At 42.8% G+C, this 24,494-nt stretch overlaps 1 protein-coding gene across 3 annotated transcripts in view; it reads left to right on the forward strand.

Moving 5' to 3' along the window:
- LOC138199754 (palmitoyltransferase ZDHHC14-like) overlaps window positions 1-24,349 on the forward strand; it is a 37,324-nt gene extending 12,975 nt beyond the window's left edge. For 2 of the 3 annotated variants that reach the window (XM_069151935.1, XM_069151936.1), the window contains exons 3-10: window positions 820-980; window positions 10,743-10,895; window positions 13,590-13,727; window positions 14,941-14,989; window positions 16,822-16,924; window positions 17,516-17,625; window positions 19,454-19,559; window positions 23,189-24,349. In XM_069151935.1, coding sequence (XP_069008036.1) covers window positions 820-980; window positions 10,743-10,895; window positions 13,590-13,727; window positions 14,941-14,989; window positions 16,822-16,924; window positions 17,516-17,625; window positions 19,454-19,559; window positions 23,189-23,659 — 1,291 coding nt within the window. In that variant the 3' untranslated portion in view covers window positions 23,660-24,349. The remainder of the gene's footprint in view (window positions 1-819; window positions 981-10,742; window positions 10,896-13,589; window positions 13,728-14,940; window positions 14,990-16,821; window positions 16,925-17,515; window positions 17,626-19,453; window positions 19,560-23,188) is intronic. The other variant, XM_069151937.1, reaches the window with a different exon arrangement.
- The last annotated feature ends 145 nt before the right edge of the window (window positions 24,350-24,494 follow it).

Genomic DNA, 24,494 nt, shown 5'->3' on the forward strand with positions numbered 1-24,494 from the left:
ACGGTGATATAATGTCCATCAGCGACCCATAAAATGTGTTAAAAGACAAAAAAAGATTTAAACTACAGCTTATGTAAACGGAAATTGTATTATTTATGCAAATTATTTAACATTTTTGTGATAAGTGCACAGTCACAAAAGCATTTGGTACTAATGTATATTCATAAAAAGAGGTTTTCTTTCCAGTATCTGTTCATATGTTTTAACAGATAAACAAGATACTTGATATATGAATACTAATATTATTGTGAACCTTAACTCAATTCAGTGCTGTTTCTCATTCCTTACCAGCATCCCTCAAAGAATATGCTGACCACATGTCTATATATTTGTCCATGTCTGCGATGGCTCCTCCTCACTGACCCCAAATCCAGTCCAGCAGACCGCAGACTAACAAATGAAGTGGAGGTGGCGGCCCGTGCCCCGCCCTTCTGGGACTAAATGTGATTACTGTAATAAGCACCTGCACTGTCAGATGTTTAATGGGATTATGTGAAATTGACTCATTAGAGCAGATTACAACACAGGGGATTGACCCTTATGTGTGTGTGTGTGTGTGTGTCTATCTGTTAAGTGATTGTATCACCTTACTGGTCATTAGGCAGCAGGTCGAGGGTATTACAGCGCTCGCCTTAACTGGCCTGCAGTGATTGCACAGCCTCTGTGTTGTTAACTAAAGTTTGCATCAGCTGATGTTTGTCTAGCGCTTCACCAAGACTCGGGCTATTTGAACTTTTACGGGGTTTTTTAACTACACCAAAGTCAGCCAGTAATTTCTTATTTGGTCGTTTTTCTTATTACCTCTTCCTGTCCCACCAGTTGTCCGTTCCTGGCGCTGCAGCTGACCCCGGTCATCCCGGTCATAGGAGGGGTGCTGTTTCTGTTTGTACTGGGGACTCTTCTGAGAACCAGCTTCAGTGACCCCGGGGTGCTGCCGAGGGCCACCCCAGATGAGGCAGCTGACCTGGAGAGGAGCATAGGTGAGAAAAACTCTTCATTAGATTATATTAGATAAAGAAATGAAAACCAACGTTTGAACTTTTGTTTTGTGTCTCAGAGGCATCTTTTTTTTTAGTTTTTCTTTATAAAATCGCTGCCTCTCATTCTGTCCTTTCTCGTCCTCTCTGTCTGAGCATACAGTTGCCTCTGTCATCGATACTCTATTTTCTCTGCATTTCACTAATCCAGTGGAGCTATAGTGGTTGATGTGTTTGTGAGGCCAAAGAAACGGGGATCAATCCATCAATCATCCACTGACTGTAAAGGCACTCTGCATTCAAGCTAAGGTGAAATATTTGTGCTACGAAGACATAATGGCCTTTGATCTGTTTATTTCACTGCAGCTTCTCCAAGAGACCCCATTTGATATATAACTTACTCATAAATTACCATTTGATAACTTCTGAATCTAATTTGTGACGTGAAAGGTAAAACTGTTGGTGCATTAGGAACCACTTGATACGAGGTAACTGAATTACCAGCAGCGCAGCCCTGACAATATCTCTCCTTGACTCAGAACCAGCCGAGATGAGTTTATGATATCAATTTAGTCTGTTCATCAAACTCTTAGCTTTCTGATTGATTACATTTCTCTATGTTGTACTGTTTCTAATGGATGATGCTTGGCATTCGGACAAAGACTGATTGGTTGCGCTTTGTGTCCAATTCTCGGTCTGACTGCCACAACTGCAAAATGTTAAGTAAGAAATCTATATGTAAAAAAAAATCTCTGTTGTGGTCTAAAATCCTTCTGAAAATGTTCATCAGAGGCCAGCAGGCAGATATCAAGACAATTTTGCAAGGGTGCATTAATACTATTATTTTTCTTCAAGCACATCTAAAAAGTAGATCCAAGAAGTCACAAGACAATGTGACGGACATACAGGAGGAAAGAAAACCACCGTTTAACAGATGTACTGCATAAATTGGGCACAATGTGGTGTTGCTTGTCTCGGCAAGACAAAGTTATCTGACTTTAATTTACACTGAAAATGATATCAGTTTAGTGACTCGTCGATCTCTTTAAGTGTCCTGCTGCCCTGAAACTAAATGAATTATCACCACTTAACTCAAAAGTTAAACTTTTTAAACCCTATTATTTTTAAAACCTTGTTTCCGGTTTTGGTCTTTTTTATTTGGAAACTGAAGCTTTTAATTCTCAGCCGCGGTCCTTTTCCGTGCTTCAGGCAACTCGGGCCTCATCAAACAAACTCTGGACTGGCTTAATTAATCTCATTAGGAGACTTAAAAGCTTTTGGAGGGATGGTTTTAGAGTACAGAGCTTGGAGCAGCGGGTTGAAACGGCACTGTGCCAAAGTACCATGTTATATTGGCTTGCATTATTTTATTTTTTTCAAAGGATAAACAAATTAAAAGGCTGAAAATATGAACAATGTTGACCTAAATACCACATTGGTCCTCCCGCCCCACAAATTGGCTATTGTGCTCTGCATTTTCATGCGTAGCACTCGGCTGGAATCTCTTGTTCACAGATGATTGATTGTTGTCATGTTGTTGTTATTGTTGTTGTTGTTATTGTTGCCTGTAGCTGAATCTGGATGTACAGTTGGTGGTGAAACGATGGAATAAATTAGAGGAATTTCCTCGAGGAAAATTCTTTTTCTTTTAAGACCTGGTTCTTATTTGTTTAGTTCTGGACATCATTCCTATCAGCTTTCGACATTTTGCTCAGCGAGTTGCTGAGACGGATGTTTGCAGGGACTCAACACAACTCTACAGGAGTTCAGGGCTTCGCTCACGGAGGAAACCGGTACAGTTTAACCAAATGTCTAAGCTGCTTGGGAGTGAAACATTGACATTAGCATGTAAACGATAAGCCAGACTGTCTCTCAATCATCAATCAAGTTATGCATTGCTCCCTTGGTCCACTATGACCAACTCCTTTGTCTGGTTGAACTCTTCTAGCATTTTACGGAGAGTTCAGTTTTCATGAAAATGTTTAGAATAATTAGACTAAGCTTGTTTGAATAGTAGAATAACATGTAGTTGTGATGCCGTCAGGTCTCTGTAGCGTCTTCCTGTCCCCCCCTTCATCCCCACCAGTAGGCCAATAGACTGATTTAGTACTGCTGCCATTATGGGTCCTGTCATCTTCCATTTGAAAGAACCTGGCTTGTAATAATATGATGATCTCACACACACACACACAATGATATAAACCTGACCAAGACAGAAAATACTCCACAGCGAGAAATGTTCGATTTAAGCTACTAACAGATAGAGGTCACTGCCTTTTCTCACTCCTGGTAGAAAGCGGAAAAAAACCTTCGTAATGTTTTCAAAAAAATGTTTTTACGTTTACTAGATTCTGCGTCTCTTTATTCCTGTTTTCTTGTTGTCTCTGTTGGCTTGTTGAATGAGTATCTTTGCTCACACCTTTTCTTTTGCCATTTAAACTTTGTCCTCCTCCTCTTTTCTCTGGTTGTTTAGTCCAGTGCAGTCGGTCTCCAGCGATGGCGTGGCGGCTTGATATGTAAGACATTAGCAGCACATCTGTTAGCTCTTAACTTGATCTTCCAACCTCATCCCAAGTCTCAATAACAACCAGCCTCACAATGTCTTCCAGGAGAATACACTTAAGCTTGTCTCTTTCCATTTCTATCTTCTTCATTCGTTTTGTCACTTGTATTTTCCCGTTGCCCTTTTGTCCTGAAGCTCTGATTAAAATGCATTTTTCTATTGTCCAAGTGCAATACCTGCATTTATTGCCCACATTAATACTCATAAAAATGGATTTTTGATGTCGTTGTAGGCACATTCATACTCGTGCCAGTGCATTTCTCTTCTTCATTTGCTCCTCTCTTACTTCCAACCTGACTCATTCCCAGAAACTTTTTTTTTTTTTTTTGGATCTGACTGAGACAAGCTCTCGTCCTTTTTATTCACATTTTATTTTTTCTACTAATATGGCCTTATGTAACTATGCACTCATAATAACCAAGCAGCTGACAGGCTCAGTGAGCATGGGTAACTTTTTGCCGTAATGTAATGTCTCTTTTCCGATTCAGGCTTTGTTCCCCATATGCTCAACTGCTGCTTCTTTGATTTGCAACTTGACGTACAGTATTTCCTCACGGGATTACTTTTGTTGGACTGTATCACATTTTAATAAAATAACATGTTCCATACAAAATCCTAATCAAGGAGAAAGAATAATTTGCTTTTCTTGATTAGTGTAAATGACAAAACTACTTACTGATTGCCTTCAGCATCTGTAATGTGCATATAAAATGCGTATTACGTGAATGCGCATGCATCACACTAAATTGCTGAACCCTCCAGCCACCAGTAAGTTGTGTAATTCACCAGCAGCCTCATGAATAGATGATGATGTTTTCAAGTCAAAGTGCTTCCAGGCTCACGTTCAACACAAATCTTATTGATCTGTTGACTCGACAGTGGAGGACCGAATGTCTGTCCAATACGAGACATCCAGGTGTCTCGTCTTCCCTGCGTTTCAGAAGGGAAAGCTGATAGCTCGACCTTTGCTGTCATCGTGGTGAGCAGATATCGCTGCTGTCTGACAGATGCTTTGGGCTTCAGGTTGGAGCGGGTGAGCCGACCAGACAGAATCAAATATGCCAAGTTGACCCAGGTTAAATATGAGAAATATAAGAGACGTAATGCTATTCGTCCCCATTCCCACTATGTTGTCGCTCTGGCGTTGACTCCTAACGCAGCAGATGAAACTGGTGCACCTATGAAGGTTCGGAGGAAAGAGTGATGGGTCAGGAAAGGCAGCACAGCTTGTTGTTTATCTCGGTTCAAAATCCAGACGACAGTTGATTTCTCTTCAGTGTGCCGCATTTGATATCTATGCGTGTCTGCCTGCCCGCCTAATATGTCAGGACTAGACAGGCTGGCATCAGTTCAGCTACCACATGCCAAATCCAAAAGACTCTAAAGCATTAATCAGAGTGAAAGATGGTCAGAGCAGCCCGTTTCCCCTCTTTCCACCTAATATGGTTCAAGCTGGCTGGTGAATGTCAGGACAGCCTCGCTGTTCTTTCCAAAGCTAGCAGCCAGACTCGAGGCCAGCAGAGGAAATAGGTTTTGAAAGGCTTGGAGCTGAGACTGCTGGAGGAAGGATGGGGATGTGAGTAGAGGAAGCAATGACATTTGGGCTCTTTGTGACTGGGTGTTTGAAGGTGGGACACCAGTGTTATGAAATGCATCATTTTACCATGTTTTATTTTGTTTGTTTTTATCGTTGTACAGTTGTACATCTACAGGTCTTCCCTCATGTTCTTTTTCAGTTTAAATCTGCGTCAGGACGGTAAAAGACTTGTGTTGAAGCCACTCCAGCGCCGTCTTGGTCTCGAAACGTTGGTTCATTAGTTTGCTAATAGATGAACCGTCACATGCACTCTGGAGCAAGTCTTTTCCAAGGATCTGTTTCTATTTGGTTTTATTTATCCTTCTCTTTACTCTGACCAGTCTCCCTGCCCCTGCTGCTGAAAAGCATCCTGGATGGGTGGGGGAGAAGGGGGGGATGGATGGGTGGGGGTGTGGATGGAGATGAAGATACAACAAAAGCAATAAAAATGACAAAATAAAAATAGAGGTAGTAAAGGTATAAATATAAAAAAATAAAATTACACAGTATATACAAATAAAATTAATTGAAATAGAATTAAATTAAACAACAGTGCAATGGTGTAAATGATGATGTAAGATGGATTTGGCCAGAGGTGAGTTATTGTGCAGTGGGCAGGAACCATCTCCCGCATCGGGAACCATCTCCCACATCGGGAACCATCTCCCGCATCGGGAACCATCTCCCGCATCGGTCCTTGTGACAGCAGCTGGATGAGTCAAATCAGATCATTTTTCTTTGTGCTCTTTAAGTCCTTAAGATGCGGTTTGTCAAACCCAACCCGGCCGTTCGGCAGGTTTTCCCGGTGGTTTCAAGCGTCTTCCTTTTCACAATGATTGAAGTCACTGAGAGCTAAAAGAGTGTTTAAATCACTGGTCTTATTACATAAGGTTTTCTTCTTATGTTTTGGTGATTACGTTTTTTGGGTTTTTTTTTTTTCATTACAGAGCAAATTCCTCATAACGTTCTTATCGCTAAATCCACATAATATTCTGCTCTCAAGCCTCTTTTGTTTTAATTACGTTGTGTTAACTTTTATTCTGTGTGAAACATCTCAGTTGGACTGCCTTCGCCAGCGTCCTCGGCAGAAACTCAGACGCCAAACTCGTATACAGCCCATTACTGGAAAGAGCCAGAGAAAGACCAGCTTGAGCTATTCTATTAGATGAGAGCCACTTTAATCACATTAGATGCAGCTTCCTTTCCTTGCAGTGATAAGACGCTGCTAGCATGCTTGTTGGATTTTAACACCTAGTAGGACTGGCTGTAGTGATGAATTTTCTTTGGCTGAATAAACGAGGGCTCTTTTGCTTCTGAACGGTTCCTTGAACATCACGAGATGTCAGCGGTAGCTACTTTTTCCACCCTACTTGGCATTTGTACCCTTTAAATGCTGACCGTTGCGCTGTTGCATGCCACTAAAGCCCCCCAAAAAAGCTGGCATCAATTTCAATGAATCATCACGGATAGTGCAGTTCACAGAGCTGTATTGATTCTGACCTCCCGTTTGACCGCCAACTCCAGAAATTAAAAATGAGTAATAAATCTGCCAGAAATACACCAGTGACTCCCAAGATGTGATCCAGAGATACCCTCAGAGTGGGAGGGCATATCTCAAGTACTGTTGCTGGTTTTTTTTTAATCCATGTTGAAGCCCTTTCTGCTTTTTAGACAATAATACAGCGTACTGTTTATCTGGGCAAAATGAATATCTTGTTTTGAATGGCAGTCCAATCATAATTCATGCTGCTGTGAGTCTCTTCGCTCCTCGCTTACTGTAGCCGACCGCCCTCGGTCACTTTCATGTTCGACTTCATTGTTATTGGCTGAATATTAAGTAATATGTGTGCAGCAAGTGGCGAGAAGCTCTATTACAAAACCACTTGACATCTCAGCCTCTACGTTTGTGCGTTGCTTGTACACGGACCTCAGTCTGTCCTCTCGTTTGCCTGATGAGGGAAGATATGTCGGGGAAGGAGGGCCAGTTCAACTGGGTTCAACATGAGACGGAGAGGAACTGCTTGGAAGCAGTAATCGGATGATGAGAAGGTGTGTAGGTGGCTAAATTGAAACGAGCATAATTATGAGCAGCAGGAAGTTAATCTCCTAGCCTCCTAATATATTTTACCTGTTGGGTTTAGTTTAGCGGTTTAGTTAAATGTGGGCATTTAAAAAGTGTCTATGAGGTGCTGCATGTGTCTGCCTGAATTAAACCCGGTCTTTGATTTCCCTGCTCTCTACATCGGCTTGCAATACCCTCAACATCCAGGAGGGGGGTTACGTAACAACTTCCACCATAACCTCCCATTTATGTCATTTTCATCATGTTCTTCTGTTAAGAGTTATTTTATTTTATGGTTTATAAAGTGTCCAAAGCAAAATAGCTGTCTTTTGTCTTTTCTTTCTCTGTCTGTCTGTTTCCCAAACCCGCTGGAGACAATTATGTTCAACACGTCTCTGATTTACCGCACGTGTAAACAAAACAACAGCAGGCCAAGTATTCTGTGTATCTGTAAGCAATACTTGTACCGCCTTAGGTCATACTTGAACTTAATAAACCACAAACAGATGCTTCTTTTGCTGATTGTTTGCAGTCGACCTTTTCACTTGAGGGATTATTTCATTATTCTGGACTTTTTGACTTTGTAGTTTATTGTCATGTGAATATAACTATAAGAAAACAATCATGAAAATGAATAACAAGCTTTTGTATTTTGTCTGTTATAATGGTGCATTGTTTCTAACACCACAAAGAGATGTCAAACTAATTTAGCTTTTTTTTTTTTCTTTTTTTTTTTTTAAGTGTTGTTAGTCACTTGATTTTGAGTAGCAAAAAAACATCATATTCTAACAGGCCTTAAAATGCGTTTTGAAACTGCAGTATGAGGCTTCACTTTGTAACCTTGTGCCTTCAAAATATCCAACACGGTATATAACAGCTCACCTTTAACTTTCCACTGGCTTTTCAATAGACATCACGTGGCCTTATGTTCCATTTAAATAGCTTGTAAACCCACTCTAACACCATCTTCAGACGCTGTGTAGATGTGAGTCTCATGTATATAAACAGTCTGAAGAAAAGTCTATTTGAAAGAGGTAGGAGTATATTTTTTAGTTCTAGTTTTAGTGCTTGATTGAACGGAGTTTGTTTGTGCCTCTCTTGGCTGTCAGTTTAAGGTCGCTGATACTGTGTGTTGGTTGAAACTTCTCCATCAATGAAAGTAAAGACTTCAGTGTTCTCGCCTCCACATTCACAGCATGGCGATTAGTTTCTCTTTATACCTCAGCGGGCAACACCTACCACACGCTGACATTGAACCCTTATTTAACGTGTGTGTTCTGTTACATCACTTTTTTTTTAGTCTACCCGGTCTTATTTCCGAGCTTGCAGCTCTTAGGCCGGGCTTATCTCCCTGAGGGATCTCCCGCTAGACTCTGATGCAAGGCTGAGCTTCGGCTTCCCGGATGGCTGAAATATACAAATGGCTCCGTTCAGCAGAAAAGCTGCTTTGACGCCGCCCGCTCACACACTGCTTCCCTCTGAACAGCTGTAGTGAATGTTCAGCGGGCTGCTCCAAGTGTACTTAAGGTGGGAGCCAATGTTAATTTACAGAAATGGTGGCGTTAAGAGTCACGTATTTGAGACTGGTTGTTATAAACATGAGTGAAACCTGGACTCTTGAACTGTGAGAGGTCGACTGCTTATGAAAACCATTCATTACAACATGGACATTAAAATGCAATTGAGAACCTTTGCTGTTATATTTACACATTCAAAAATTTTGCAGTATAATTTTTGTTGATTCGGTGCTACACAAATCTTTAAGACCAGAGTTTTGGAGATTTTCTATCAATATGACCAACGACTGAATGAATATAACGTGCATGTTTCCTTTAGATCATACAAGATATGTTGTTTTTGGACCATTTTCTATTAAATATGAGATTAGAAAATGATCGCATTCTGTTTTTATTTAAATTTCACACAGCGTCCCAACTTTCTTTGGAAACGTGGTTGTATTAGGTCGTATATTTAGTAGTATATATGTCCCGAAAATAATATATTTCAATGATAACAAAATACTGAAAAATATTTTATTTTTGATTTCAAAAACAAACAATTGCAAGTGTTAGTTTTTTTTTTTCCTTCCTGCCAGCATTATTTTACCGATCTAAGAATACACTTTGAAGAGGTTTCTTCTGGAGAATCTCACGCTTGCTTGTCATTGCTCTTTATTTCCCTCGACAGGAGCTAATTTTACTGCACAACGAATACTTGAACAACGGTGAGTTCAGGTTGAAACGTGCTCTGCTCTTTTGTTGTCTGCCGACAGGAACCGAAGGAGGACGGAGGAGAGTCATCACAATAGAGACACATTCACATGCTCTCCTTTAGAAATGTCAAACACCCACGACAGCCTCTCAGACTTAACCACCACCTCCCCCCTCCTCCTCCTCTTCCTCCTCCTCCCCCCAACACACACACACACTACTCTGCAATGCTACTGGCTCCCGTGTAAATGATCTTCCTACACACACTATCTCTGACTTTCAGTATGCGTTCGGGTGCTCAAGGCGAGCAGAGCAAATAATAGGATAGAGGCGCTGCCTTTTTATGGCTCCAGAATCACTATCATTGCTCTCATCCGTAGCGTTCAGCCTGTCATCATCTTCCTCCACCAAAAGCCGTTCACTGTGATTTGCCACCTTTCTTTTTTCTTCTTCTTTTTTTTTTCTCATTGCAGTCTGAGGATTGTGGTGTTCAGTGCATGTTGAATCCAGACTGTTGTTTAATATCACCTGAACTCCTGTAACAGCTGACTGCATGTTATTCAGGAGAGACAGAGCTGCTAGTTTTCTGCTCGTTGTGTTCTGTCAGCGGCGCAAAAAGTTCGGTTCTGGTCGTCGAGTTTGACCCACAGCAGCCGAATCTGGAGCTCAAAGACGTGCTGGTGGATCTGAATGAGCTCTGTGAGCTCGTCCATGTTCATGATCACTTCACCGCCGAGGTGTATCAGTCAGACAACTGAAACCAGACATCAACACATTGCTTTTAGACCTGCACATAAAGAAATGTGTTGTCTACGTCTTTATAGTGTCTCCGGTAGCTGTTTTCAGAAAGCGTGACATTTATTCTAGTGAATTACAAATGTACATTTTCTAGCCATTAGTAACCTTTATCCTTCATGTAATTGACTGCTCTTTGTTGTTTTGTCTGTTTTCTGTAATGTAGAGGAACAGTGAACATTTAGTGGGATGTAAAATACATTGATTAAAGTCTGTTTTTAGTGCATCTTACAATACTCTCTGTGATTAAGCATTGGATTTATGGCAGTACTCATACTTAACCCTGTCTAGAACTACGTCTCTGTTCTGTTTTCCTTCTGCTGCAATAATAATGTGGGAAATGTTTGATTTGTAATGTTCTCCTTGCTTTTATTATTATTACTCCGTTTGCACATTGCATTCAGAGGTTTTCCAAATAAACAGGTGGTATTTTTGTGCCAGTATTCAAAAGGCACCTACGTCAGTAATGAGTGGCAGCTGTGTAAGAAGGTTTAACAAGTCTTTTCACTTTGATCCTGATACGTCTCTTTTGTCTTCCTCTCTCTTTGATTCCCCGTAGACGCGTCTAACGGCGGTACGACCTACAGGCCTCCTCCCAGGACCAAGGAAGTGGTCATCAATGGCCAGACAGTCAAACTGAAGTATTGCTTCACGTGCAAAATCTTCAGACCACCACGTGCCTCCCATTGCAGCCTCTGTGACAACTGTGTGGGTGAGTGACGAGGATGTTTTCTGCACATTTTGGTATAAAAAAAAAAAAACACACACAAACAGTCGAGACCATCGGGTAGTTACAATGGGAACGACAGGGAGAAGAAAAAACTAACATAATGGGTGAGGTTTTTTTCTGCTCTGTCTCCTGAGACAAAGTGAAAAGCACAGCCAGGCAATTACTAGAAGATGGAGACGGAAACACAGACCCGCGTGTCTGTATCTTTCTCATCAAGATTTTTGTGCTCGGCCTTTTTAAAGTCGGTTTCCTTGTCAGAGGAGGAGCTGACTGAAAACCTGGATGAGAAAGACGGGAGAGTAGTAAACAGGAGAAAAAGATGTGGAGGTGGTGATCAGATGCTTGCTGGCAGCAACGAAGACGCACTCGAAGCTGAACGAAAAGATAAAGCATCATTTTGAGAAACAGGCCTATGTACTGCATGTTGTTGATTTTTATTATTTAAATTCTGAAATGAAATCGACGAGACTCAGCTTTTCGTTTGAGGTGAAGTTTCTAAAAACAACACGGGTTAGAGCTGCCGGTTATTTAAAGGCTTTTTTTTCCACAGCAAACATGAACCAAAAGCAGTTTGATGGATTATAAGGTTTAAACACACAAAGTTCAGATTATAGCCGTGAGACGCGAGCCACAAAAGGGAGGGAAGTGGAAAAAAAGGGAGAAACTGACACATCGTTGGAGCGTCCATCCTGCAGGTGGGTGATAACCTCTGCTGATGAATTTGAGTTGTAAGAGTTTCCTTCATGAGAATACTCGTCTCAGAACTCACCGTCTCCACCCAACGTGCAGATAATCTTCACCAATGATACTACAGGGAATATGCAGACTTGCATACACATCTGTAATGAGACTTTTTCAGGACTTTCTGGAACCAAACGGGGTTTTTTTTTAGATCCCTAATGATTGCTCACAAACAGCGTTGGCATTTTGCATTTAACCTGGAAAATGAGCATCACACCAACAGAGAAAAAATGTCATGAGAGTTTTTCTCCTTGTCTCTTGACTTCTCTCTCTCTGCCTCGGGTCCTGTAAAAGCCAGGGGGATAACAAGCTCTTAAATAAGTTAGGAGCCGGAGTGGATCGGCCCGCCCTGGTGGATGGAGAGGAGAGGAATACGGCAGAGTCACTTCCTTTTAAGAGGGTTATCCCCTCGGGAATGATAGGAGAAGCTTAAAGAGTGCAGAATTCCCCTGCAGCCATGCGCTGTTATTTTCAGTATATACAGTAGGATTAGATGGTCACACTGTTTGTGTTTGAATTTGAACTGGAAGTGTTCATAAATACTTGTTTATGTGAGCTTATTTATTCATGTCTTCAGATACGTATAGTTAGAGGACATTAGATTTAGCTTTAATGATCTCCATGGGGGGGAATGCATTGTCAGCAAAGAATAAAATACAACAACAAAAAAAGAATATTGGCACATAAATAAGATTATACTGTACTAGATCATAATGAAACTAAGTTTTCTGGTTTTAAAGTCGTCATCAGAAAGATATCCCCACCTCAGACTAGCTGTTGTTTCCTCCAGCTGCTCTCACGCCTCCTCATCCACAAAGTGCAAAATTGAGCTAAAAGATTGAAACCGGGTTTACTTTAGTCTTATTTATTAAATATCAGCACAATTTCACTGTAGAAATACATCCTTTCATTGACATTTACATTTCTTGAGTGCATGAAAGCATCATTTAAAGACTCCTTCACCTTCTCTAGTATTTTAGTATTAACGACCAATGTTGAACCTTCGTGATGGTCAGATTTGTCTCTCAGTAGCTAACTATCCCCTCCGTCTGGTTCCACACACATTTCAACCAGGACTTAAATAATGGAGACAAAAGCTGGAAATTTCACCTCATTAAACAAAAATAATAGCTCTGATTAATTAGTTAAGTAGCTTCCACTATGCACAGCTAGTTGTCCTCACTGGGAGATATTACTGTGGAATTGGAGCTGATAAAAAAAACAACTACATTACCAAGACGTCCTCCGCTCTCAGAGCAATGAGTGAAATAAGTATTCTGGAGCTGCTTGAAGTTTCTCAGAATAGAATACCACTCACTAATTTTCATTGAAAAGCATTAAATTCATCACGTAGTTGAACCCTACAGATTTATTTTGAACAGTCTGCATGAATTTCAGACATTTAATTCACGTCAGCGACTCGGGTTTGGATGAACGAGGCTCGTCTGTGCTTCGATACAACTCTCAGCTCGGTTGCACACACGGCAACACGGTGGTTTGTAAAAGTACAAGTGTGAACGCAACCAGGACGCATTGAGACGTCCTCAAACATTCTTCCATTGAGGTCTTAGTGGCACCACTTTTATTTGTTTACCCTCTCAACTGACCTGTCGGCCGGCCTTTAACTTTTATTGACTGACTAATATGTAACTAGCTAATCTGCAATAAGTGAAAAAGTAGTGCTGAAGTAACCGCTTTTACGCATCATGTGGTTTTCTTAAGAACCTGTTTTACACAAGGAGACTTCTGCCGGAGAAACAGGATTTCTCAACCAGTGTTACTTCTTCTGGTTTTTGTTGTTTTTTTTACATGAAACAGACTTCAGATAGAAGAACTATCTCTGTGGCAGTCGTGTACTGGGATAAAGGGAAAAGCTTGTAGGTGTGAGTCTTTGTGTTTAAAATAAACTTCCTCTCTCTCCTCCATCTGTCGCAGAGCGATTCGACCACCACTGTCCCTGGGTGGGGAACTGCGTGGGAAGGAGGAACTACCGTTTCTTCTACATGTTCATCCTCTCGCTCTCCTTCCTCACCATCTTCATCTTCGCCTTTGTCATCACACACATCATTATACGTAAGTAACTGAGTGAAGTAGGACGTGTGCTGTCGGGCGTATTACAGACGCACACACTGCTCCTGCTGGCTGTGTTCCTGTTGTGTTTCCAGCCAGCAGGTTGTAAGTGGGCGTCGTGGAAAGCTGCAGCATCCTGGCTTCTTCCCATCCTTCCAGCTGGGCTCCCCGTCCGTGTTCACATGACAGCCAGTGGATCAATGTTACACTGTTGGGGCAGAAATGTGGGTCGAGATTAGCTTGTAGTGACGATTAAAAGTCCGAGTTGTTGGCTTTCCTCTGACTATTAGCGTGCTGCGTTGAGTTTTGCCAGATTTGTCATAAAAGGAATCAAAGCGGTTTGAACTCCTTGATTTGTGTTTTGTTTTGCTCCCAGAGGCTCAGACCATACTAGTTTACACTCAGTCCCTGCAGGAGTCTGTTTGTGGTTGTTAAGATCAAAAACGGTTAATTGTGCAGCTGCTCTTCTGAAAAATTTCAAATTTTATGTGATTTTCAAAACCTCCAGTTTAAGGAAAACATTTATATTTTATTTCTTTGTTAACTACTTTCCTGATAAATGGAGAGTCACATGTCATCACTTCCTGCGATGGTAAGCAAACAGCACATACATATACTTTCATCACATACCGACGCAAACACAAAGTGCAAACATCTGGAAGGCTGCATTAAATTCATGTAATTAAAACACACACCTAATTCTCATAAGACTCCATTTCCCATAAACCCCGTCACTCCCAGAGATGTTGAAGAGCCTTGCTGACTTTAAACGAGGTCTTTTGTTCAGTTCTGTTGAAGAAGGTAAACTTTAAAATCCTCCGAACCTTTATTGCGTACCTTATGAGAGATCATGAGAAGTTTGCAAAATCGGAAGCTGCTGCAAATATTGCAGAGATTGGCTGAGTTTGCATGAATAATCGCGTTTTGGGATTTAGGAGTCTCCTGCTTCCACACATAGCTTGGTCACTACTTCATTTATGGTCTGTCCTCTGGCTCCGCCCTCTTACTCTTCACACAAGTTAAATTGGACTCGGTTCATGTTGAAGTGACCAGGAAAGTGTCTGCAGCAGGTGAAGGCCTGGAGGGAGAGTCTCGTACTCAATATCTGATCCCCACATCCTTTGGGTGCTGTTTGATGCTGATGTGTTTCATGATGTGTTTCTACTGGCGAACAAAATTGTGTTCTCACGGAAGTTCTGTCGATCTCTTTTCACAGGCTCGCATCGAAGTGGCTTCCTTAACGCCCTTAAAGAAAGTCCTGCCAGATATCCTTTCACTCAAATGTTTCTTTTTTTTAACAAATATCAGATATTTGCTGCAGTTTGTTTATAATTTTCTGTACAAACATCTGCCCATAACGTGTCCACCCTCCCCTGGAGTTCACTGTGCTGCTCTCATCCTGACACACGCTAACACGGCTTATTCTGGAGGTCAGAATCAATTTGCATGTCTTGCCTTTTCAGAGCATTTCCATCCTTTTTCTCGTGCCACTTTCTGCACTTGTACGACTTGCGTGACTGTCGCGCGTCCGATTAGTCGTGAACGCAGCACGCTAGGCGGCTCCGGTGGATTCAGTCGGCCTTTGATTTAATCTGCTGCTCTCCCTCGCCGGAGACGTTGTGTGATGGAGATTTGAAACGAGCGCGATAGATGGCGAGTGTGTGCAGGACGTCTTAAGATACGGCTGCTACAAATAAACTGCAAGTCAGCTCATTGTCTCGACAGCAGAGATAATCAGCTGACTGGGTCGAACCTTTTGTTCTGTCATTGCGGAAAAGTTTGATTTCACACCATGTCGTAGCTTTTAGCGATAAAATCTTTGACATCTTGGTTTAAATTTCATGTTGCCCTGCTTGAAGCTGTTTGGCAGAAACTCTACTTTTTAATCAAAAATAATCATAAGAGCATTTGAGATTTACATGATTAGGTTTTTTTGTTTTTTTTTGGGAGGGGGGGGGGGGGGTTTCTAATATTTTGATTTCTCTCATTCAAAAAAACCGTGATGAGCATCTGAACCAGGATGTTAAATCTGTTGAGCTGGTTCACAACCAGAATTGATCAACTCTAAATGATACTCTCTGTTTATAAGCCACGAATCCAGTTCAGAGCACAGAGCTATGACGCTCTCTCTTTTTCTCCACGGCTGAGTGAGATAACTTTCTCTGGCAGAGCAATGTGTGCCAAGCCGAGCAGATAACGTCCCGTGTCCTACAGGACTTTAATAAAGGGGGAGTGCAGTCAATACGATCGCAGCAGGCCTTTGTACTAGAAGAATGATGACATGTTTTGCCCTTCATATGGAGGAAGAGATGGAAAGACAGAAAAAGAAGGAGATCAGGCGAGAGTGAGGGAATGTAGTTTGATTTTTCTAGTATGGTTGAACAGACTGTCTATCTCTTATGTGTCTGTCTGTCTGTCTGTCTATCTCTTATGTGTCTGTCTGTCTGTCTATCTTTTATATCTGTCTGTCTGTCTGTCTGTCTATCTCTTATATCTGTCTGTCTATCTATCTATCTATCTATATATATATATATATATATCTATCTCTCTCCATACATAATATAATATCCATATCCAGGAGGATGTAATATCCCACCGGTCTACCTAATATCTAGTATCTTTTTTCAGTTTCCCCTGAGGCACTTTCTTGTGGTTTTAAATAGTGAATTTTTAATGTCTTGATACTTGCGTGTCATTTTAGGAATGAGACGTTCCTTCAGAGAGCGTATCTGAAGATGTAGGAATCATTTTGAATGAGGATTCATCTTGAACACGGTCTGTGTGTTCGGTCCTTTTATGTGGAGCAGAGAAAAAGAGCAATGTTCTGCAGTCCCGGCCAAATGAACTGGTAACTAAGAAGTATTGGCAACAGGAGGACAGCCCTCAGGCTGTAGGTCAATATGCTGGCTGCTACAACTGCATTTTTTTTTGCATCCATGCTGGCTCCATATGTGTCTATGATGTGTGTGTATTTTCCTGCAATGCTTTTACATTATCTTTCGTGGCACTGAAGGGAAAAATCAATAATATGAATAATCATAATATGAATAATAATAAACCTACGGCAGACAATTATTCCTTGACTTAAAGGTTTCACTGTGCTGGAGGTGGTGGTGTGTTTCTTCTCTGTCTGGTCCATAGTGGGCCTCTCGGGCTTCCACACCTACCTGATCAGCTCCAACCAGACCACCAATGAAGATGTGAGTATGAACATGAAATATGAGTTTACTAATCCAAATATAATGAAGCTGAAAATGTTCCCTACAAAGTAATTAGGCCTCAAGTATCGTGAAGCATCCTCTTCGTGTTCCACATCTACTTTACAGACTATATCTTTGCATATACTCTTAGTTAATTATTCAAAATTTGTTTTCAATTTGAAGTTCATTATAAATTGCTTTTCAGTGTGAATTAGAAGTAGCACCAGTGGTTTTGTGGTTTTATTCAGGATAAATAGCTAAATGTTTCATTTGTCCTGCTCAATAATAGAAACGTTTAAACCATGTCACCTTGAATCTCTTTTACGAGTAGAAGTTTTAATACAGGGATTTATTTTGTGTTTATGTTAATTTTAGTTCACTTGAACTATAATATGTGGATACTAAAGGGAGACACGAGCATTTGTTGTCACTCCTGAATGTCAGGCATGCGGATGAAGTGTCATGTGACACGGGGCCAGTTTGCTCAGTTGGGTTCGAGTGCGGCGCTAACAACGCCAAGGTCGCAGGTTCGACCCCCGTACGGGCCGTGAACAGTTTTCACTGAAACTGTGACTCATATTGTTCCTCCAGATAAAAGGCTCGTGGTCTTCTAAAAGAGGGAAGGACAACTATAACCCTTACAGCCATGGCAATATATTCAGCAACTGCTGTGCAGCGCTGTGTGGACCCCTGCCACCGAGGTATGACGCGTGTGAATGTGTATGTGTGTTTTTATGAGGTGATTTATGCGTTCCCAGATGGTGACATATAAGCCCTGTCGTTCACGGCTCCGAGAAAAACCCATTCAGTCCTTTTTCACCTTCACCGTAATAGGTCGCAGCACCTGTTATTCTTTATCCTCTCATTGTGATTTTTCATTTTGTCCAAAGGCTAAAATAGAACTGTTAGTTAAGACGCTGTTTGATGTGAGGAGCTGCTTTGAAACGAGCCCGCCCGCCCGCAGCCGTGTCTCCAAACATAGCTACGATACTACAAGAGCGGAAAAGGATTTCAGGCCTATTTCAACCAAATCCAAGATCAAAGTTGACTTGATACATTAGATTTCATACTTTTTCCTCTTCATGCGATTTTACAAAAATAAGGCCAACTGTCACAGCTGCGCTCTGGTTTCCATGTGACTGTAAATGTCAGTACACATCACACATTCCCTCCCAGCTTCTTCCTCTTCGGCCTTTTTGCACAGCAACTGTCATTGCACATGTATGAAACCAGTAAACTTCTTCTTCTTCTTCTTGTTATGGTTAGAAATGACTCAGCAGAGACACCTACTATCAGCTGTTTTCTTCACTGGCCACGCTGCCCACTTACAACCCTCAGTGCTGACACTGTCATGATGTCACCAGTATTTTAGCTTTGCACTTGTTTTAACCGTGAATTACAAACAGAAGGTTCCAGAAACACGGTCTGTAGTTTCACTCGGTTTCCTAAATGCACACCTGTATGTAAAAAAAACTCAAGAAGAGCAGTGATGGAGGTTTTTATAGCAGCATTCTCTCGCTGTATTTTTTTTCCTGTTCCATCTCTGGCCATCCGGAGCCATAAATCTCCAATAATGAGTCCAGCGGGTGGCAAAGGAGAGTCCTCAGTGTGCAGGTGGCTGCCATCTGTGTGTGTGTGTGTGTGTGTGTGTGTGTGTGTGTGTGTGTGTGTGTGTGTGTGTGTGTGTGTGTGTGTGTGTGTGTGTGTGTGTGTGTGTGTGTGTGTGTGTGCGCGTCCACCAGTAGGAATGTCTCACCTCACCCTGGGACGAACCAATCAATGCTGCATCTCACTCGCACGAACAAAAGGCTTTTCTCATTTTATTCCCGTCTGAGATTCTTTACTCCCGTTTTCAGACGCGTCCCTCCATGTTTTCCCGCTCATTTCCTTCTAACGGTCGCTAACGGCAACGCAGGCCGCCGCTTCGTCTCCCCGATTCCAGCGAGCCGCTCGTACCTGATTGCGGCTCGGTGAACTTTCCGCTCCGTGATCACCCTGCTCGTGCTCTCCGGCCCGTCGGTGGGCTGTATGTGGATCGCACAGACTGCTCGCCGTCTGATCAGCCTGATAAATGGCCGCCGTCGCTGTGTGTAACCCACGACCGCACGCGTGTGCGTGTGCACAGCAGAGTCGAACAGGCTGTCGTCTCACCAGCTGTGTAAGCGAGACAGAAACAACGATTCACTGCTCGGCCGCAGGACCGCGGTGATGTGTTACCGAGCTGTGACGTCATGCGTCTCTGTGAATGTGTGTGGGAGATAAAACCAGCTCCAACTTCTTCACGGTCAAGTCTTGAATAAACATGCTGCTGCACCCACCTTTTCTTCAGTGTTGAGGTCACGTGCACTTCTGTTATCTCGATCAAAGTGGCCGACTGTTTCACGCAAACGTCTCTGAGGCCTTTCAGAGCCGCAAACTATTTGTTTGTGTTATTCTTCAGTATTTGACAGCTGATAACAGGATTATTTGCTGTGTAATGTTTGTGAATGAATGAGTGTCTAAGTCCGTCCTTTGCTTTTCTCTCATCAGTCTCATTGACAGACGGGGCTTTGTCCAATCAGACGCGCCACAGCTGGCTCCACCGACCAATGGCATCACTATGTACGGCGCCACCCAGACCCAGCAAAGCCACGTGGTAAGAAACCCGAGTCTCCTTGATAAATTAATACGAGAACTTTATATGTATGTAAAAACAGAAGAGTAAACTCCAGCTGCTTTTAATCTTAAATTCAGTCCATAATCTTTTACCTCATCAGCTCTAAATCTGAAAGCTCACTGTGGCTGCTCATCAAAATTGCATAAATAACAGCATCTCTGAATGAGCGATCGCCGTCGGCAGGTGACGCAACTCAGTGTTGTCTGGAACTCCTTCACGGTAAAAGCGCTTGTAATGTGAGCAATAATAAGATCAGATAAGAACACGTATATAACGATGATATAACGATAGCTGTTATGATTACAGAAGGAAAGATCCTTCATGGATCACGGTGACTTTGCAGCGTCGTGTAGATTCCCTGATCCTCGGTGCCGTGAAGGCCTCGGTCAGCAGGACACGCCGAGACAAAGCATCTTTCACAGCAGCCTGTCTGACGCAGCGACTCGCCAGCTGTTGTCTTTTGTTTATTTGCCAATAACAGACAGTCAACTCGCACAAACTAAAGCAGATGATGTCAGATTTTAAGATTTGAACGTTCCTTTCCTTTCCTTTCCTTTCCTTTCCTTTCCTCAGACACGCCTCTTTCTCCCTGTGAAAACACACCGTTAAGTTTTCCTCGTTCCACTCGAGGTTCAGTGATGAAACTGCTCTGCGTTGCAACGATTCGAGTCGGTGATGTTTTTTCAGGTTTGCGTGTCGCTCCGTGTTTTGGGTAAATTCGGCCGACGGTAGAACGGAAGCTGAGGCGGCATCGCAGTCCGAGTTGTAGGATTTACCTGATTTCAGCCGTTATCATCAGGACGTCTGAGATTAAAGGTCTTTCCGTGTGTTTTGTCATCATTGCAGCAGGCCCAACAAAAACAATAAGCAGGAACCAGAGAGAGGAATTAAATTTGACCGTCTCTTTCAGTGCGACAGAGAATATCTGTTGTTGTGAACAAAACACCGAGCTGACTGAATTTGATCCGTTCAGCTGTTTATTTCACACATTACATGCTTGATTCAAACCTTTTTCAGTGGCGCTCACAGTCGTCTCCTTGTTCTCACTCCAACTCGACCTCATCCAGCTCGTTCTCATTGAGATGTCGAGCATGAATGTCATAAATGGACTAGTTGTATTGGGCTGAGAGCCACAGGAACATTCCCCTACGTTAGCACATTCAGAAATAACTACCATCTGTTTTCTATAGCGCTCATGATTAGCAGCTAGAGTTGAGCTGTTCCACCGCACACCGATAAACAGTCTCGTGTTTAAAGAGGGCCGATGATGCTTTTCTGTATTTTCTCTGGTGTATATATTCATATAATGGTGCAATGTCTGATGTTCGTTTCAAATAATGAGGTAAAAGTAATTTCTTTGAGGGGGAAAAAAAAAAAAAAAAGCTCCCGCCTCAATCTGCTCTGCAGACTCGGTTTGATCAGAGCTGACATCATCTTGTCATGGATTTCTTTTTAGGGTCATTTCCAGACCCGGCAGCGGCCTGAAGAGCGGGGACATCCCCATCCGTCCCCGCCCAGTCTGTCCATGATACCAAAAGCCGTTTTGCTCAGGGGAAGATAGTTCAAAGCCAAAAGGCCTGTGAAGCTGCAGTTTAGCACATTTCCCACGCGCACACTTTTCCTACACGGCTTGTGATTGACAGGTGGAATCCACCGTTGTGTCAGACAATGAGCAGGTGATGAGCACGATGTCTCCCCAACAACCTGCTGTAATCTGTGTTGCTGCAGATGTTCGTGCTGTCCACTCTCATATCTCGAAGTCGAACGTGTCCACATAGCCAATCAGAAGAAAGCAGGCTTTTAGGAAAAAGCATAATGAGACCGCTTATTTCAGGACTTTATATTGTTGACTGAAACACATTTAAGCTGCCGTTTTTAGCACCTTGTTGGCGGATGCCTTGAGGCATTTGAATTTGTATTTGCACTGAAAGCCCCGTTTCCTTCTGATGCACTTTGTCTGGGATGCAGCTTAAAATCGGCGCCCCGGTTATCGAGAAGCCTTTTAAGCAGTTGCCATGGCAACAGTGCGTGATATGATGTCACGTTAACACCTCGATAACAAAACCGGCGTTTTGGATTTGACTTGCGGGGCAGACCGGGTAAACAATGTCATTCTCTGGTCAAAATTCTGGATTTTCTTTTTTTATGCAACTATAAATACATTTTTGGGTTTTGCACTACGGACAGCGCTAAAATCTTAGTGACTCTTAGAGGAACTTTCTTTCACTACTTTCTGGATTTTAGACTAAACTATGAATCAATTAACAGAAAACTACTTCAATCATCAGTCTGTTATGCTGTGCAGTCAAAAGAAAGAAAAAGATCATTCTGGTTATTTTATGGCAAATTAAACCAAAACTATTTACATGTAACATATAAGTGTAAGTTAGTAAAAAAAAAAAAAAAAATCTATTTTATAATTTGGTAGAGCTGCTGTTTTGCAGTTAGCATTTTAAGCTAAAGTTAGCTTTAAAAATAATTCCAGATCACATCTTCCTTCCTTCCTGTTTCTGTCACACACTCAGAGAGCTACTTGATCTGCCACAGTTTCCTCTGATAACTGATGTAGGACATATTCAATTGTATTTGGACACGGCCGTGTTCATGATATCATCTTGCAATTAATTAAGAGTGCAGCCGTGCACAAACTAGCTCGGCTTGCACACAACGCCTCAAAAGTAGGACTGCAGCCTAAAATCGTGTTGATTATCAACTGATTATTTCATCTGTACCATGTCAGGAAATAAACACAGTTGAAGCGAGGTGTAAAATGTAAAAGCGGGCTTAAGTTTTTTGATTGCGGTCCAAATCTCTTGTTGTGTCGTCATCCTGAAACACGTCCTGCTATCCGAGGCTGTAATCTATCAGCAGTCCGTGCGCAGCGTCGGTCTAGACAGGACTGTTCATAAAGCACGAGTGGGACCGGAAAGTAGAAAGACGAGAACAAAGCGCTGTATTTGTATTTAATATCCAACTCGGTGCTGAAGACGCGGCGGTAAACGAGCTTTCTGTGTCATTTCAGTCTTTTTTTTGAACGCCCTGTAGAGAAGCCGAGCTCGTGAAGGTGAGAAGTCAGCAGCCGTTTCGACGTGCAGCAGATAAAGACGGTTGATAATACTTCCAACCACATCTTCTTCTACTGTCAGAGGAACTCGACTTCTGTTTCAAATTCCTGATCTTTCACCTGTAAATCGTCTTTATTGCGCAACTTCTCCGTTGTGATGAAAGGTCAGTGGGGTCAAAGATAATCTCCATGTGGCCAATGTCTGGTATCTGGTTTTCCACGTGATTTCCATTGTGAAGCACAGCAGCAGAGATCAATAGGCCATGAAGCAGTGACTCAGTAGCTTCGTGTGTTCGGCGCTGTTGATTGACTTCAGCTCTGTTTTAGTGGAGTGGACACATCAGCTGGTTCTTTCAACGGTACTAACCTCTCTTTCTCTTTCTCTTTCTCCCTCTTTATCCAATCACCCGTCACTCCCTCTGGTGTCTGCACGTATCCCGCTTCCCTTCGTCCGTGTGTTCTTTTTCCTTTTCGTTAATTTTCTGTCCCGAACCTCCTCCACCTCCTCCACCTCCCTGACCTGCTCTCTGATGCTGTCTCTCAGTGTGACCAAGACCAGTGCATTCAGAGCACCAAATTCGTTTTGCAGGCTGCCGCGACTCCTCTTCTCCAGCAGCAGAACAGCGAGCCGGTGATCCTAACGGCCTCCTCGGAGAACGGAGGGTCCGTCCCGGGCCGTACTTCTCTGGCCTCGGGCGGCCCGTGCACCTCGCTGCCCCTCGGCCAGCCGACCCCTCCCACGTCCACCCCCAGCCTCAGCTGCCACGAGGCCAAGGACATGCTGCCGATCCACGGACACAGCCACGCACACAACCACAGCCACCCCCTCCAGGAGCCTTTGGCCCACCACCACTTTCTCACCCCGGAGGAAGTGCCCTCGCCGCCGGGTATGCTTCACTGCGGCAGCCCTCTGGGCCACAGCCACACCATGCAGGCCGGCTTCTACAACCCGGCCAGCCAGGACTCACTACATGAGGACTCTGTCCGAGGATTGGTGAAGCTCAGCTCTGTCTGACAATGGGATATACGCCCCCCCCCCCCCCCCCTCCCCTGAAAACATGCATCCTACTCCTGAAACTCTGCCATGCCACTTTTGGATCAGCTGACTCTCCCCTTGAATTACAGGCTGTGGTTTAAATTCAGCTGCTAGAACCTGCGTGGAGTTTAACTGAACTCGGTTGCCCTCAGCCAACATCTTGCCAAAACTCTGCTGGAACTGGGATAGCTGCTGCTGGTGTGATGGCCTGAACGACATCTCGGACATACACCTGTGTGTCTGTCTGGGAAGGACAGTATAATTCATCAGCTCCCGGGAATTGCACTTTTCAGACTGGCATACGTCTGTGAGCCATTTCAAGCAAAAAAGACGACGCGTTTTGACAGTTCGTGACATTTTTGGTCAGAAGGCCGAGTTCATGTTTATGGATCACGAGCCTGACAGGTTTTTTTTTTTTTTTTTTTTTTTTTTTTTGTAAAACAAACTCGAGCCTTCTTGCCTGTTGCTGATTGGACCGTGTCTTCTGCCTTTTTTCTTGGACATTCTCAGCAGTGCAATGGTTGATGTCTTCATGTTGCATATCATCCTGCTTTTTCTATGTAAAAGACGATAAGAGACTGTTGTACTGTACCATGGTTATTACAACTCTTACAAATGACTATATTTCCTGTGGATATTAATAAAACACCAAGTTTTTATCAGATTCAATTGCGTTAATAATGTGTCATGTCGTCCTAACGTTCCCGCTAAAGTTGAGTCTTAAGTCCTGTGACTGATGTCTGTGGTCATTAGACGGAGGGACAATAAGGGGACGTTGGTGGACAGCCAATCATGCTCCAGTTCTCTTCTACCA

This window comes from Embiotoca jacksoni, unplaced genomic scaffold, assembly GCF_022577435.1.
Source record: "Embiotoca jacksoni isolate LCO1_2020_lvr unplaced genomic scaffold, fEmbJac1.0.p SCAF_18, whole genome shotgun sequence".
NCBI lineage: Eukaryota > Metazoa > Chordata > Actinopteri > Embiotocidae > Embiotoca > Embiotoca jacksoni.